Source organism: Protomyctophum parallelum (assembly GCF_964188405.1).
Source record: "Protomyctophum parallelum genome assembly, chromosome: 2".
In the NCBI taxonomy this organism is placed as follows: Eukaryota; Metazoa; Chordata; class Actinopteri; order Myctophiformes; family Myctophidae; genus Protomyctophum; species Protomyctophum parallelum.
In genome coordinates, this window is record NC_139699.1 from 7,304,430 (window position 1) to 7,320,595 (window position 16,166).

Here is a 16,166-nt window from a genome sequence, read left to right on the forward strand (position 1 = left end):
TATTGTTTCTGGAGAGTTTGCTTTTCCAGTTAGTGAAGCACCCACCATGTCCATGCATGGCTGGTATAGTGACTAATATATACTTTAGAACATACTGTAGCACAAATAATGCCTCTTCTAGGAAATGTATTGTTGATCTGCCTCTTCATTCTCTCTGCTTTAATCTTTCTGCTGTTTCTCAATGTGGGGTTGTGTGTGTGTGTGTGTGAGAGAGAGAGAGAGAAAACCCCAGCCACCACCTCTCTAAGCATAGAAGCTCTCCGTCTTTTTCTCTGTCTCTGATGACCTGACTGTGTCTCTCGTTCCGCAGTTTGGCCCGTCCTTTGCTACCTTCCGCCCTGCTCACTCTCACTCTGGCTCCACCAGACCTCTCTCTGTCACTCTTCCTGTACCTGCGTCCCCACCCTATAGTTCCCCTGGATTCAGCTCTTCCTCTCCCACATCAAAGGTTCCTATATGGAAGGTTTGTTCTCCATTCGCTTTCATTTTTTCTTTGAACGACTTCTCTCGTTTAGTTTGAAATCTATTATTTTATTTGCTTTTGTTTAACGCCTTATTAACAACATAATTTTTCTTTCTTTCTTTCTTTCTTTTCTTTTCATTTTTATCATCGGCTTAACTCACTCACTCCATTGCTTTGCTTCCCTGACGTGTGCCCAGTCACTGTGTATGCATTTTGTCGACCTTCCCTCCTCACTCGATTGGTTAAAACAGAACAGGCCACAGCGAGCTGACCAATCCGTTTCAGTAAAGAAAAACAGCTAGGAGGGCCGAGATCTCGTCAAAATCCAAAGGCACAATCCTCCAATGGGAAAACCAGTGTCCCACACACACTCAAGCACTCCCATACACACTCAAGCACTCAATAAAGAACCCCCTCACTCCACACCCAGTTGAAGGACTTCAAACTGCTGGATAGTGGACTAGTCTCTGTCTCTTCCTACTGCCTTCCTGGTTGTTATTAACCCTGCACACTCCTTCAGGATTGGTCCAAGGCAGGTCAGTACGAGCAGCCCGTGGTGGTGGCCGCCGCCGCCGTTCAGAGGAGGAAGGAGCCTCTTGATAGGCTGAGGGAGAACGAAGGGTCGCCGGGCTCCCAGGGCTACGCTGGAGCACCTCACCCTGACGACGGGCCGAGACCCCGGATGACCCCGGCGACCATAGCTGCCAAGGTGAAGGTTGACTACAGCTATGACTATGACTATGACTATGATGACCCCAGCAACCATAGCTGCCAAGGTGAAGGTTGACTACAGCTATGACTATGACTATGACTATGATGACCCCAGCAACCATAGCTGCCAAGGTGAAGGTTGACTACAGCTATGACTATGACTATGACTATGATGACCCCAGCAACCATAGCTGCCAAGGTGAAGGTTGACTACAGCTATGACTATGACTATGACTATGATGACCCCAGCAACCATAGCTGCCAAGGTGAAGGTTGACTACAGCTATGACTATGACTATGACTATGATGACCCCAGCAACCATAGCTGCCAAGGTGAAGGTTGACTACAGCTATGACTATGACTATGACTATGATGACCCCAGCAACCATAGCTGCCAAGGTGAAGGTTGACTACAGCTATGACTATGACTATGACTATGATGACCCCGGCGACCATAGCTGCCAAGGTGAAGGTTGACTACAGCTATGACTATGACTATGACTATGATGACCCCGGCGACCATAGCTGCCAAGGTGAAGGTTGACTACAGCTGTGACTATGACTATGACTATGACTATGATGACCCCAGCAACCATAGCTGCCAAGGTGAAGGTTGACTACAGCTATGACTATGACTATGACTATGATGACCCCAGCAACCATAGCTGCCAAGGTGAAGGTTGACTACAGCTAAAAATGTTTGTCGACTACCTTTTTTCACTGACAAAAACGAAATAAAAACTACGCTATGATTAAACTATGACTAAATATACTGACAAAAACTAGACTAGAATGTCGGGAGGGACTGGTGGAGAAGAGATCCAGTAGAACTGAAAGACAAGTTATTTGATGTGTGGTTGCTTCTTGGGTGCTGCGCTCTGAAAATAGCAGATCTGTAGCTCAAGCTCAAGCTTGTGTAGTTTGGCTATTTTCGGTATGCAACCAAATGTAAAGTCAGACACTACGCTGCCATCAATGTATCTGTAGCAGCATGGAGAGGAGGGGTCTCCATGGTGTACACTGTACAGTATGTGTATTCATGTACATTGTGCTCTGTCTGTATCTGTTTAGCATGGAGAGGAGGTCTCCCCAGCAGCCAGCGACCTGGCCATGGTGCTCACCAGGGGGCTGAGCATGGAGCAGCAGAAGAGCAGCAGGGACTCCCTGCAGTACTCCAGCGGCTACAGCACCCAGACCACCACGCCCTCCTGCTCCGAGGACACCATCCCCTCACAGGGTAACCCCTTTATGAGGGCCGCTTTTTACTGCATTTTAACCCTAAGCCTTTACAAATGACAGTTTACTGAAAAACCTATGTTTAGGTTTTCATGTCAAGTACCCCAAAAATATATTTAATTGGCCGCCAACCATCTGAACATATGTCGTTTCAGGGACCCCCCCAGAAGCAAGGATTTGAGTTAAAAACATTTGCTCTGAAAGAATATATATTCAACGATTTAATACAAGCTCTGCTATTTTTCAATAGATAAAGCATAACATAATGCTTAAAACACCAACAGGGGTTCCCGTCCAGAATGGGTTAATGTCTCCACTTGATTCTGACAGGATACAAATTACGGGTCCATTTGGTTCTATTTGTACACTGTTAGAGTTACAGACTTGTAAGGGTCAATTTAGACCCCCTTAAAGGAAACCAGAGAGTCGCTGGAATCCACTTTGAGAACCACTGTACTAGAGCCAGACCGATGATGTATCAGCCATTATTAGTCAGGCTCATATTTTTACTCACACAAAGGTATTGCTCGCTGAGAAGAACAGAACTTCAAGCTAACAAGTATTATGATGTAATGATTGAAGATATGTTCTTTTCAGCAAGCAACACAGTTGTAACCTGACTTTGCCAGATGGGGGCGGTATTGGGTAACCATGTTCCCCAACACAGCATCCATCTGGAAGCTCTCAGGGAGTTCAGCTAACACCGAACAGCTCCGTGGTCTAACCAATCAGTGTGAGCTAAGGTCGGGATATGTGCGAAACCGGATGTGAAGCTATATAGACACGTCAATATGATTGGTTGTGTTTGCACGCCCACACGGTGATAGACAGACGGTCCCATCCAATCATCTACCAAGTATCTTGAAAAAAAGGAACAGCCCCGTCATCGAATTTGCTTCCGCGATCCCAGATCCCAATAAGCTGTGAAACAATTTTGTGTAGCAAGCTTCTTGGATCTGGCAGCGTCAGGTTAACACAGTTGTGCGATGGGTTATGAACTGAGTGTTAATGCTGGTCAGACAGACTTCTGAAATATGTGCAGTATACTCTTTGTTTAGCGTAAGTAGTAATTTTCCGTCCACATCCTCCCTCTCATCATTCCCTCTGCTGTTCTTTCGCCCTCTTTTTAGGTTCAGACTACGACTGCTATTCAGTGAACGGGGACACGGAGGGTGTGGACGGACAGGCAGAATTTGACAAGTCCTCCACGATCCCCCGCCACTCCAACATCGCCCAGAACTACCGCCGCATGATCCAGACCAAGAGGCCAGCCAGCACCGCTGGCCTCCCCAGCGGCGTGCTCGGTCCCGGGGCACACGCGGGGCCCGGGGGCAGCGGAGGCGGAGCGGGCACCCCGGGCACCGCCACCATCCGTCGAACCCCCTCCACTAAGCCGGGCGTGAGGCGCACGCTGTCCAACGCGGGGCCCATCCCCATCCGCCCGCCCATCGTCCCCGTGAAGACCCCGACCGTGCCGGGGGATTCGCACTCGCCCGGCGCGGGCGTCGGGGTGCCCGTGCGCGTGGGCAGCGAGGAGTGCGTGTTCTTCGCGGGAGTCGAGGACGCGCAGGGCGCACTCGACTACGTGAAGGCGTCTCCCAAGCGCCTCAGCCTGCCCAACACGGCGTGGGGCTCGGGGGCGGGGCTGGAGGTCTACGCGCAGCAGCAGCACGGAGGGCGTGGGAGCGCCGCGGCGGGCTCAGGGGGCGGGACGGAAGAGGATCAGATGATCGCAGCCAATCGCCACAGTCTGGTGGAGAAGATCGGAGAGCTGGTGGCCAGCGCACACGCACTGGGGGAGGGGCAGTTCCCTTTCCCTTCCCTCCCCGACGACCCCGACCCTGCTGACCCTCAGACGGGGGCGGAGGCCTCGGACGGCTCCGGAGACATGCTGACCACCATCAGGAGAGGAGTCCGGCTGCGCAAGACCGTGTCCAACGACCGCTCTGCGCCGCGCATCTTGTGATTGGACGAAATGGAACGGTGGAAAGTTATTAGTCATTTGTCGGCCAGTAGTGAGGGAGGACGGGTGTTTGTGGGGGGTGCAGCCAACCACCCCAGCACAGTCATAGACACAGACTTACTATGTAGAAATCCATAATATAAGATGAATGAAAACAAACGAACAAACACAAAAAAAAGAAACGTTTAAAGAGGTTATTAGAGTAAGTGATATACTGTATAATGCTAATAACACTATTATTGTTAATCCATGCCAATGATTAACATTAATTACTGAATATTGACAGGCTCTTAGCTGGCCTTTATAACTCTAGCGTGTGTTGGACGCATGGTTGTCTTCTTAAAGGAGAGTTCCAGAGTAGCCAGTTTCTTACCCAATGATAATAAATCCATTAATCACAGGTAGAGGTGTGAAAATAGTCCTTCTCTAGCACGCTGTAGCTGTGAGCAGGAAGGCAACCGGACGCTCGCCCTACGCTGAACCCAAGCCCATTTGTGACAAAAAGGTGGTTGCTCACTGGACGGACGGACGGACGGACGGACGGACGGACGGACGGACGCGTTTTTCGGAAAACCGATGGAGAAACGCTGCTTAAAAATCCCAATTTGCGCCCGGTGTGTGAGAGACCTAAACTCTGGACTTATTTCCGACATAATGGACGACAGAGCGATCTAAATAAGCGATTTAGTGATTGATGATATACCAGTGGTTAATGGATATATTATCATCAGAATTCGCTAAGAATTGCTTACTGCGGAATTCTCCTTTAACATCCTCACCCAGGGACAGCAAGACTACAGGATGGACAGGTAGAGAAGGAGAAATGAGAGAGAGTGAGAGAGAGTGAGAGAGAGAGAGAGAGAGAGAGAGAGAGAGACTGGTTCCCTTCGCCAATGTTGCCCTCACAACTCCCTCTCTAACTGTAAGCCGAGATGTGGGATAGGGATAGGCAGACGAAGAGCCATAGAGTAAGACAACTCTGTTCACTTCATGGGGCCAGTCCAATGGTGGCTCTTCTACATAGACTTCTATCGCCGAATAGGGACACCAGAAGTTTATGGAATGCATTGGGAGTCTATGGGCTCGCGCGAATACACCATCAGGCTGTTTTCTGCCCCCTCAATGTCGCAACTCTGTCTATACTCTATGGCTCTGGGCAGACGGAGGCAGAAGGGAATGTGGAGCTGGGGGGGGGGGTTGAACCCAAGCCGTCAAAAAATGCCCACTCAGACAGCCTCGGTACTAGCATGGGGAGCTAACATAGATACAGCTTCTCTGTATCTCCCTATAATAATAATAATAATAATAATTGTATTGTACTTTTTGTAAAACAAGTTGGTATTGAACCGTGCTAGTACCCCATTCCCCTCTCGCCGTCTGTCCTGCTAGTGTGTGTGTACGCTGTACGTGCGCATGTGCGAATGTAGCATATGTGACCCCACTATGCATGGGTGCATGGAGTTTGTGTGAGCGAGTGAGTGTGTGAGTGTGTGTGTGCGTGTGTGTGTGTGTGTGTGTGTGTGTGTGTGTGTGTGTGTGTGTGTGTGTGAGGGGCGAGCGGAGCTCCGCTGCAGGACAGCTGGTTACCCGATGAGGGGGCGTGGCTTGTCTCTTGTGTGCCGTATGTTGTGTTTCCTGTTTTTATCGTGTCGTCACCTCCTCGTTGCCGCTGTATGAAAATTTACACAACGTAATCCAGGCGTATAAATATATATATACACATATATATTTTCTAGAACCAGAGAGAGAAAATGTCAATAAGAAATGGAGCAATAAATGTGTTTTATTTTCTTGTTTTGCTGAAGAAGAGGTTGGTTAGGGCCTTCCTTTTCTCTTTTAACATTCAGGCAATCATCAGGAATGCTTTGTGAACTATTTCTCTCTCTCTCTCTCTCTCTCTCTCTCTCTCTCTCATTGCTGAGAATTTAGGGGGAAAAGTTAGAAAGTGAAGCACTTTGATTGCTATAGCACCACTTGGCCACTTAGTGTCACTGTGTTCATGCATTGTGTGATTGCGTGATACAGAGAGCGGGCAGATAGAGCTGTTTGCCATGTAAATATGGCATCATTGAGCTGTTTGCCATGTAAATATGGCATCGTTGAGCTGTTTGCCATGTAAATATGGCATCGTTGAGCTGTTTGCCATGTAAATATGGCATCGTTGAAACTAGTGAGTAGACCTGTAGAAGTGAGATGGAGGGAGAAAGAGAAAGTGATAAACAAAGGTGGAAAAGGAATGAATGTGATAAGGGAGGAGAACATGGCCATTATCTGAACAGGCTCATTGTGCTTTATCACGAGCCACCGGGGCTGTATAGACGGGGAAAGGCTCACCTGCTGTGTATTTTAGAAAGATTCTGAGTATAGCTCACTCAGCATGGTTGAAAGCTGACACGGGTATCTGAGGGATTGAAGATTGACACATTTGAGCTTCAGACAGAGTTGAACTGCAATCTGCTGGTCCAGATGAGTTCTTCATAAAATGGTCTCTTATTGCCAGGACAGCTAATCGGCTGTCACACTGTTAGCAGCCACATTGCCACCCTTGTGTCCTATGGTCAGTTTATGCTATAGTTGATAATGACTAGCTAGCTTAGCCACTAATGGTGTCAGCTGCTATATGACACTGAATTCCCCTCTGGGGATTAATACACTTTACCACGTTAACCCTAGCGTCCCTATTCTGGGTATGTCACAATATGTAAAAAAGAAAAAAAAAGAATAGTCTCCTTTTCAGCAAAAAGATTGGTGAAGAGGAAAACAAGTAGGAGATAAAGTACAGACCCCTTTGGGACACCCCTATGACCGGTGCCAATCAAGTCGAGCAGGGCTGCTCTGGTGAACAGTACATTTGGCAAAATTTCTCTGGTATGAATGTACATGGTAACTGTGGGGGCAATGGGGTTGCTCGCAGCGTGGACTTGTCGCGGTTGTAATAGAACAACTATAGGATGAAGACACAGCCCCCACGCTGTCCTGGGACAATTCAGATCAAACCACGGCTTGACTTAAACGTGTGACTATTTATGGACATTAGGATGGATGGGAGAAATAACAAGGCTGGTCTGTGGCCTCGGTAACGATGAAGAAAACGGGGGGATATTTAAGTTAAGCGATATTAATCCGAAGGAGGGACGAGATGATGTGAAGAGATGAGCATTTCACTGCCTGTTCACAGAAGACGTACTGTACTGTGCTGTGCTTTTATCGGGGCGCACAGACTTGGCATAAAAAAGGCTAGAATGAAATAGAGTAACACAATGGAATATTCAGTTTTAATATATACAGTATAAATATATATATATATTTTGTTCTACAGTACAGTTTTACTCTTCAGTCGTTTCTTTTAATTAATGTAAAAAGAAGAAGAAAAACAAAAACAAAAAAAACCAACAAACTCCGGCTGTAACACAAACTAGTGCGCAGTGTAACATTTGGATGTGTGAGCGGAGAGCGTGCTCTTTATGACCGTTGTACTGTAGGCTAGTGTGAACTCCTCATCAATGACATGTCTGTATGCTCCTCGAAGCAGTGACCTTAGCTAGGGCCATTATGTTTCTCTATGCTCTTCTTACTTACTTGTTGACTTATTTATTGTTTATTTTGCCTTGAACACAGCAATGCCCGTGGCTGTTTAAAAAAAACAAAATGAAGATGTGTTAATTTAAGGAGGAGGCGGGGAGGAGAATGTTTATTATTTCTTCAACTGTGTCAATAACTGTTTTTTTTCTCCTTCTTTTGAACTTTAAATTTGAGCGTCATTAAGGGGGTTTAGAAACAATTTCATTTGAGTGTGCCTGTAAGTACGGCATGTGTGTGGTTGTATTATGTCAAACATGAGTGGATGGTGGTGGGTGTGACCAGTGGTGGAAAAAGTACTCCTATTTTTTACTTGAGTATCAATACTGCAACATATACTCCGTTAAAAGTAAAAGTCTGGAATTGAAAATGTACTTGAGTAAAAGTACAAGTATTATCATCAACATGTACTTAAAAAGTACCAAAAGTAAAAGTACTCATTGTGCAGAATGTCCCATTTCAAATTTTTTTTTAAATATATATAAAAACAAAATACACAGACCAACCATTTCAAGTTTTCAAATGTATATGCATTGTACTTGAGTAATACTTAAGTTGTACTTTCCACCACTGGGTTTTGCACCAACAACAGGGCAAGGAAATAATAATAATGCTCAAAGCATGGGCCAATTACAGTACATTCACACTGGTGAATGTGAATATATACACTGTTCTAAAACACAAATTGGGACATCAAACTGTATCATGTTTAAACTATATCTTATAATTTCCGTTAACTGTAGAAATGTCTCTTCCATTTTAATATTTTAATAGTTCATGTTGAAACCGTGTAAAAGCAATAGGGGGAGTACAAACGTATTTTTGATCGAATGGCCATGGGTGAGTCTTAAAGGAAAATAGCAGCGTTATTCACTGGAATTTAGCTGCTGCACTTATTTAAGTTGAAGTATTATTTATTCATGTCTAAAAGCTATATCTCATTGTAATTCTTTGAAGTTATTTGTTGGTGGACAGACAGAATTTTATAAGGTTGCTTATGAGGTCACTCACTGAAGATATCATGAGCTAACGTAAAGGTTGGATCGATAGGATATGATTGCGAAATGTATCTGAGATGGGGGGGAAAATATTGTAGCCATCAATTCCAACTCAGACTAAATTCCATATTGATTAAAATGTGGTATTTTCTTAACCCATTAAGACCCGAGGCCGATTCTACAAATGCCTTCTAAATCGGTAGTTCTCACACAAAAATAATATAAAAAAAAATAGATACAAGTTATTGCATATTTACTGCTATTTTTTAATAGCCAACGCTAAAATCTAAAATGACACCAACGCTTTCCCGGTTTTAAATTCATTCCGTTATCTACAGGAAGCTGCTGCTTGCATATAGGACAGACTGCGGAACTGCTCCCTGCCTTGCAGAAATCATACACCAACAATTTATCATGACATTGTTACCAAGGCTGCAACTATCCATTATTTTCTTAGTGATTCTTTTATCGATAACCTTTTTGAATAATTGAGGAGCATTTTTTATGTATATTTGTATTTTTCATATATCAACGAATCAACGTGATTTTTTAAAAATAATCACCTAAATCGATTAAGCTGATTAATGAACCATTAGCTCGATTTTATACTTTATCCTCTGCAGAAAATAGCGATATTTAAAAAAAGAAAAAACTTTAATCATTCAATCATTGTATTCATTTTTGTAATCGATTAAATCGGTTAGTTCAATTAATGGTTGCACGCCTGCTTGGCACAGACTATAATTCCAGACGGATATTTGACAGGACAACATGATAGTTTCACACTGAATGATCCCGTAAGCAACATTACGTACATTATTGTCTTATTCAGCCGAGCAATGATGAATGAGTGAAAAACATATATATTTTTTCCTTTAATCCTCCAAATAACAACAAAAGACATCTAGCTGACTGTCCTTTTGGTCAATGCACTGATCAACATGTGTGTGTGTGTTTATAAGAATGGAACTATTCTGCTGCAGATGTGTCAGTTAACAGGTTAAGCATTGTGTACCTAATCTGTGTGAGGACACCAAAGACGTGACCCATGTAGAGAGAAACGCACAATACAAGGCACACACTACATGCATGCATGGACTGCGCGGGTCCACACGCACACACACAGCATACAGTACAGTCAGGCACTCTTTAGAGTTTAGACCATTGGTTCCCAAACTTTTTAGCCGTAAACCCAAAAGAGAAATGAGATGTTTAGAAACAAAATATATATAGAAAAGTAAAGGGACCCATAAAAATGTGTCCGCGACCCACTGTTTGGGAACCACTGCTTTAGACACACACATACATACATACATACATACATACATTGCTGTGCCATATCCTTCCTCAGCTCAGCAGACCTACAGTGTCTCTAATACTTCCCACATCCCAGTTTCTCTTCTCCTCCCTCTGTCTCCACTCTATCCATCTGCATGGGCGCAGGGATGCTGTCTGGCAGACAGAACAGCACCAGTTGTCATGATAAGATCCCTAATAGCTTTATAGATCTGTTCCTCAGACCCATCATCACTAAAACCACTATGTATGGTGAAGTATTTTCTTCCACTGTGAACATCAACTCACTCAGTGTTTTTATAAGTGTAAGCACATGTGTGTGTGTGTGTGTGTGTGCGTGTGCGTGCGTGCGTGCAAAGCAGTGGACAAGGAGTAAGTTGTCAGGAGAATGTCAGGCTGCACTAGGCACAGTAGGCACAGCACTTGGCGAGGGTCAACTTTTCACTAATGGAGCATTGATACTGTAACTTGTTTCAGGCAGCCCTTTAGATGTCTGACTCTGCATTTCAGAGGAAGATTATATTTTAATTAGCTCTTTTGATCCGGCTCTCCAAGACATCTTTGGCATTATCTCCCCAGAGTTGATATTGCTTTCATGTTTTCTTGAGATGCCTTCAATCAAGGAAACCTGCAGAGAGATGCAGATATATTCCAAACGGTATTTACCTCCGCTGACAGGGGAGCACCTGCTTTGATGCTGTGTAGTATATGGTCATGTTGTTATTAGAATGTTTAAAGATTTAATTGCCACACAGTCTTTAAAATCAGAGTATACGTTTTGTTAAAAAGACACACGAAGCAGAGATCTTCTCAGGTCAGCTGTTTGCAACATTTCTTTCTCTTATGCAGAGCTATTATCATTTCCTTCTGTTGAAAATACAAAAAGCCAGTTAAGAATAACACCTTGTCCCTGCACTTAAAAGTAAGTGTCATGTATAATCCATTCACTGTTTCAAAAGCTTCACATTCTGGAAAGTTGAAAGAAGCACCTGCTCTTTTAGCCATCTAAATGGTAAATGGTGCATTTATATAGCGCCTTTATCCAAGGCGCTTTACCTAGATTGTGCATTACATTCACCCATTCATACACCGATTGCGGCAGAAGCCATGCAAGGTAACCAGCATATCCTGATTATACATTATACGTTGTGGTGTGGTACACTGCACAGTAAAGCAAATGTAAATTGTGAACTAAATGTCACTAGCCGAAAAATGACTGATATTAAAGTAAGAAAAGGTGACACATTGCAAGGCATTTTTCACTTTAATTCAGTTATGATGAACGACTTTATGAATTAGGATTGAGGCACAGAGTAAAGTTAGTAACACATTTAGGTGAGATGGAGGTTGTGTGGAGGTCACAGTGAAGGAATCCCAGCAGACTGGTACGAGACAGTAGTTTCTGTGCATATGTGTGCATGTGGGTGTTGAGCCTGCACACATGGTTATGTTTCCTACTTCTCCCACATACAATCTGTCAAACCTTCCGACTAACTGCCTAGTCCTCAATGCGTGTGTTCGTATATAGCATATACCACACGCATAGCCACACACACACACACACACACACACGCATGCACGCACACACGCACGCACGTGTCCTTACTTTCCTTTTGCGGTAAGGTAGATTCTGAAGTGGCCCAATAAAGTTCAGCCAATATCTTGAGTAACTGACTCAAGTTACTCAAGTGACTGGTTGTTATTGCAACCAATGGAACACAAGAGTGGCTGAAGTGGATTCCTGGTGCTAATGCCATGGCAACTAAACTGAATGTCGTATTCACCATTGTTCAAATTCTCTTTGTATCTGTCCATTTCTTTATTTATTTTTTGCCCCACTCCTCTCCGGCCTCGATCCTGAACGGTTAAAAACTGAGCACTGAATCATTGACATCCTTTGTGAAGGAGTCTGCTGAGAACATGTTATTTCATTAGAAAAAGATCCTCTCACATGCAGCCTTACAGGCACTGCAGTCTTTGTCCTTTGCTCTTCTTCTTTCTCTCCTCTTCTTTAATTTATTGTGTCTTAATTTCCAAGGCTGTTTTGCCTCTGTCGCTGAAGAGTTTTTTTTTATTGTTTCAATCTTCTTTTTTGTAAAAGTTACAATTTTATTTTTTGTTAACTTTAGTCACTGCTAATGTAACAAAACGCACTGTGATGATTCCAGTATTAATAAAAGTTGTACTTAAACTGTGATCCGCTGTGTGAAGTGTCAGTTATTTTCCAGCATATTAAACAAAAGGATTTTTAAACACTGTTGCTGAATTTGATAATACTTTTATTTGTGTGGTCTGACTTGGTACCTATGGCTGTTTCTGTTGTGTTATTTATATTCATACCTATCAGGCCTATCTTGTTTGGTTGAATATGTGTTTCTTGGGTTAGCTTAACTGCTGCTCAATAGAGCTTTAATCGGGCCTAAAATGTTGAGCCCGGCCCGACAGAAGTTCAGACCGGGCCCGGCCCGAAGCCCGTTTACATAATTGACAAAGTGAGCCCGACCCGGCCCGAAACCCGACATTTATTCTAAACAAGCTTGATTGCTGCAGGCAGCCGTTTTTCTCATCAAATCTTAATAATGTGTTAAGAACATCAGTCATTGTACCCATGTCCAACTGTCTTTATTAAAAAAGAATGTATATAATAATAATATGAATAATATCATATATAAAATGACTAGCCCGGCCTGACCCGAAGCCCGACAAATACATAACAAATTGGAGTCGGCTCGGGCCAACATTTTAAACTCTACTGCTCAATACAAAGCAATCAATACTCAATACTACAAGGTAAATGGTGCATTTATATAGTCTTTTTTTGATCCACAGCATTACATTCGCCCATTCACACACACGTTCATACACCGATGGTGGCGGAAACCATGCAAGGCAGTGAAGGCACCAACCTGCACATCAGGAGTTGGGCTAAAACGGCCATAGCCACTTGCCCAAATGTGATAACCATCACATTTCTGATGACGGCCGTTTTTAGCCCAAGGATTGTTTTTCATGCAAAACTAAATGTTTGCAATGGATTCAGAATCATGACAATTTGACATGTCACATGCATTACAGTCAATGGAACATCACCACTGGGATTTCTTAGGACTTTTGAACATATTTATGAAACAAAAACAGTTGAAACATTTTCTGTTGCAATGTGTTTGAGGTTGACCCATTTTTTTCTACATAGAATGCCTATACTAATTCTGCTTAGGCCTACTCTGATTTTGCACTTCGGATAAGTCAAGATATTCTAAATGTCCAAATTGCAGTTGCAATTGTCTGATGCTCGGATGCTCCTATCCCCACAAAACATTTAAACTGTATCACAGTTGTACTCTGAGTAAGGCCTATTTTACTTGGATTGCTTACCAACTGCCTGTTGCATTCTGTGTGACTCATTGCAGATTGTTGAAGGGGATTATAGAATGCTTTTGAGGTTTCCATAAACCATGGTCTAATATTAAGGGTTTGTGTGAAGGACATCTTCTGCTTACTGCACTTTAAGCCATACTAGACAGGCACTATAGCCCTCACTATAAAGATAATTTAATTGTATGACTTGAGTGCATTTATAGTAGGATATGTTGGATCATGTTAATGTGTATTTTCAGACAAATTAAACACTGAATACTTACAAACCTTCTTTTTTCCCCTAAACCTCTTTGCCAAAAATAGACTGTCACAACGTGTTACAGTGCGATGCATTGAATTTGTGAGTCAGGTCTGAACGTTTATTTTGAAGGGTCTCTTAATTCTCTTGCCAAACCTGCAGCATCGCTGAGCTGACAACTGATTGGAATGGATCAAATAAATTAAGTGAAATGGACTGAACTGTTTGGTTACCATTGCAAGAAGAGCAAAGTGGCAACTCTTGTCAGGTAAATTAAAATCAAGCTCTCAGATCCCTGTCACAACAGTAGTTGTAGGCTATTAAACCGAAATAATTGTCTGGTGGGGTGGAGGGGGGGAGTCTCGGGTTCGCAGGTAGTACTTCCTGTAGGCGGAGTATCTGCGGTGTAAACAGTCGGCTCTTCTACTACATTGAATTGAATGGGAAACTGGAGGAAAGTGACCGATGTTACTTTGCTCAAACGTTACTCTTGTCTCTTTTACCTGCTTTTTACTAACACTAACTTTACAAAGATGCCCAGAAGCCCAGAAATCGGGATGAACCTGTGTAGTTTATGGCTGCTCCAACAGTAGGTAGTGGCAACCATGGTGGCAGCTGGCAACATTCAACTTTGGACGTCTTTGGTAGAGGTACGGCCCCCGTAAAATCTGAATCCCCCCCACCCCTTTTCCCCCTCACGTATACTGTATATGTTTCTTTTCCATTTTTACCTCCTTTATGATGAATTCCTGTTCTATTATTTGACTATATAGAAGTCTCCAAATGTTTTGATGAATTGAACAAGGTACCCTCCTGTAAACAATTAAGTGTAATGCTTAATTGGGTTGTCCACTCACAGTTAACAGTCTTTGTATTGAGTTTGTGCTTGAAATGTACTGTAATTCTGCAAACTGTTAATAAATATTTCAATCAATCAATCAAAACCTCATACTTTAAATGCTTAATTTATATAGCTTACATTTGTTGCTTGACCTAAAGTGTAGGCAGGTGTAGGCCTACCCCCAATTGAGAAACACTGCTTAAAGAGATTGGAGTTACTGAAGAACTATATGGTTTATGGTTGGGGACAATTTATTATGTAGGCTATGTTGTAAACTCTAAGTACTGAACCCTCATCTGGTTTGACAGACAGGTAGACCCCTTTTCCACCGGTTGGTTCCCAATGGGAACCGGTTCAGTTCTTTTTGGTTTTTAGTCCATGAGCCAGAGCTCCAAAATTGGTGGGCAAACTATACCCTATATTAAATTGTTTATAGGATCAATACAAGTAAATGAATACATGATAACCCTTCCACAGTAGTAGCTTTTTCATATTTTCGATTATTTTGCATATTTTCCTACATAATGCCTCATTTGCATATTTAGAAAATGTTTTTTTTAATACAATAGATCATTGTCTTCATGTAAGTACTCAATTGGGGAAGTTTCACGGTGATAACAATCTAATATAGGTATGGTTTTGCCCACTCAATTCATAATTAACGTTTCAATTTTGGAGCTCTGGCTCATGGACTAAAAACCAAAAAGAACTGAACCGGTTCCCACTGGGAACCAACCGGTGGAAAAGGGGCCGTAGTGTGGTGTGTGACAATCCGGTTGAAGTATATCTTGGTACGGCGCGGCGGCGGTCGACGGGCCCGGGAGAACAATAACGCGACACGAGACAGTATCACGCTAAAGGTTCACAAAGTTTATTACACACATACAGGAAATATATAGAGCTGGATCCTAATGACGTGACACAACACTTGAGACATAACAACCACTACTGCAGCAAGCTGACCTTGCTGTCTGAGATGTCTCCAGTAGCTAACTATAAAGTATGCTACAGTTCAGGCAGTACACAATACATTATCAAGTAAACTGTGCTCTCACGTACAAGTACACAGCCATGGGCGATCAGATTACAACAGGCTATATATAATATTGATGTGTGTGTGTGTGTGTGTGTGTGTGTGTGTGTGTGTGTGTGTGTGTGTGTGTGTGTGTGTGTGTGTGTGTGTGTGTGTGTGTGTGTGTGTGTGTGTGTGTGTATATATATATATCAATAAAGAAGCATTATGAAGTCCATCAGTTGGCTTCAACCAAAACTACAAAACTCACATCACAGCTGTCACTCGATCCTGTAGGTTCACACTCTATAACATACGACGAATTAGACCGTTCCTCACCCAGGAATCAGCCCAGCTCCTAATCCAGACAACAGTCTTGTCAAAACTCGACTATTGTAACTCCCTCCTTACTGGCCTACCAGCATGCGCACTTAAGCCTCTCCAGCTGAT

General features: G+C 43.2%; 1 protein-coding gene across 5 annotated transcripts in view; it reads left to right on the forward strand.

Moving 5' to 3' along the window:
* mtss1lb (MTSS I-BAR domain containing 2b) overlaps positions 1–12,444 on the forward strand; it is a 96,513-nt gene extending 84,069 nt beyond the window's left edge. For 4 of the 5 annotated variants that reach the window (XM_083759876.1, XM_083759877.1, XM_083759879.1 and 1 more), the window contains exons 12-15: positions 311–463; positions 984–1,172; positions 2,247–2,412; positions 3,542–12,444. In XM_083759876.1, the coding sequence (XP_083616002.1) occupies positions 311–463; positions 984–1,172; positions 2,247–2,412; positions 3,542–4,377 (1,344 nt within the window). In that variant the 3' untranslated portion in view covers positions 4,378–12,444. The remainder of the gene's footprint in view (positions 1–310; positions 464–983; positions 1,173–2,246; positions 2,413–3,541) is intronic. The other variant, XM_083759878.1, reaches the window with a different exon arrangement.
* The last annotated feature ends 3,722 nt before the right edge of the window (positions 12,445–16,166 follow it).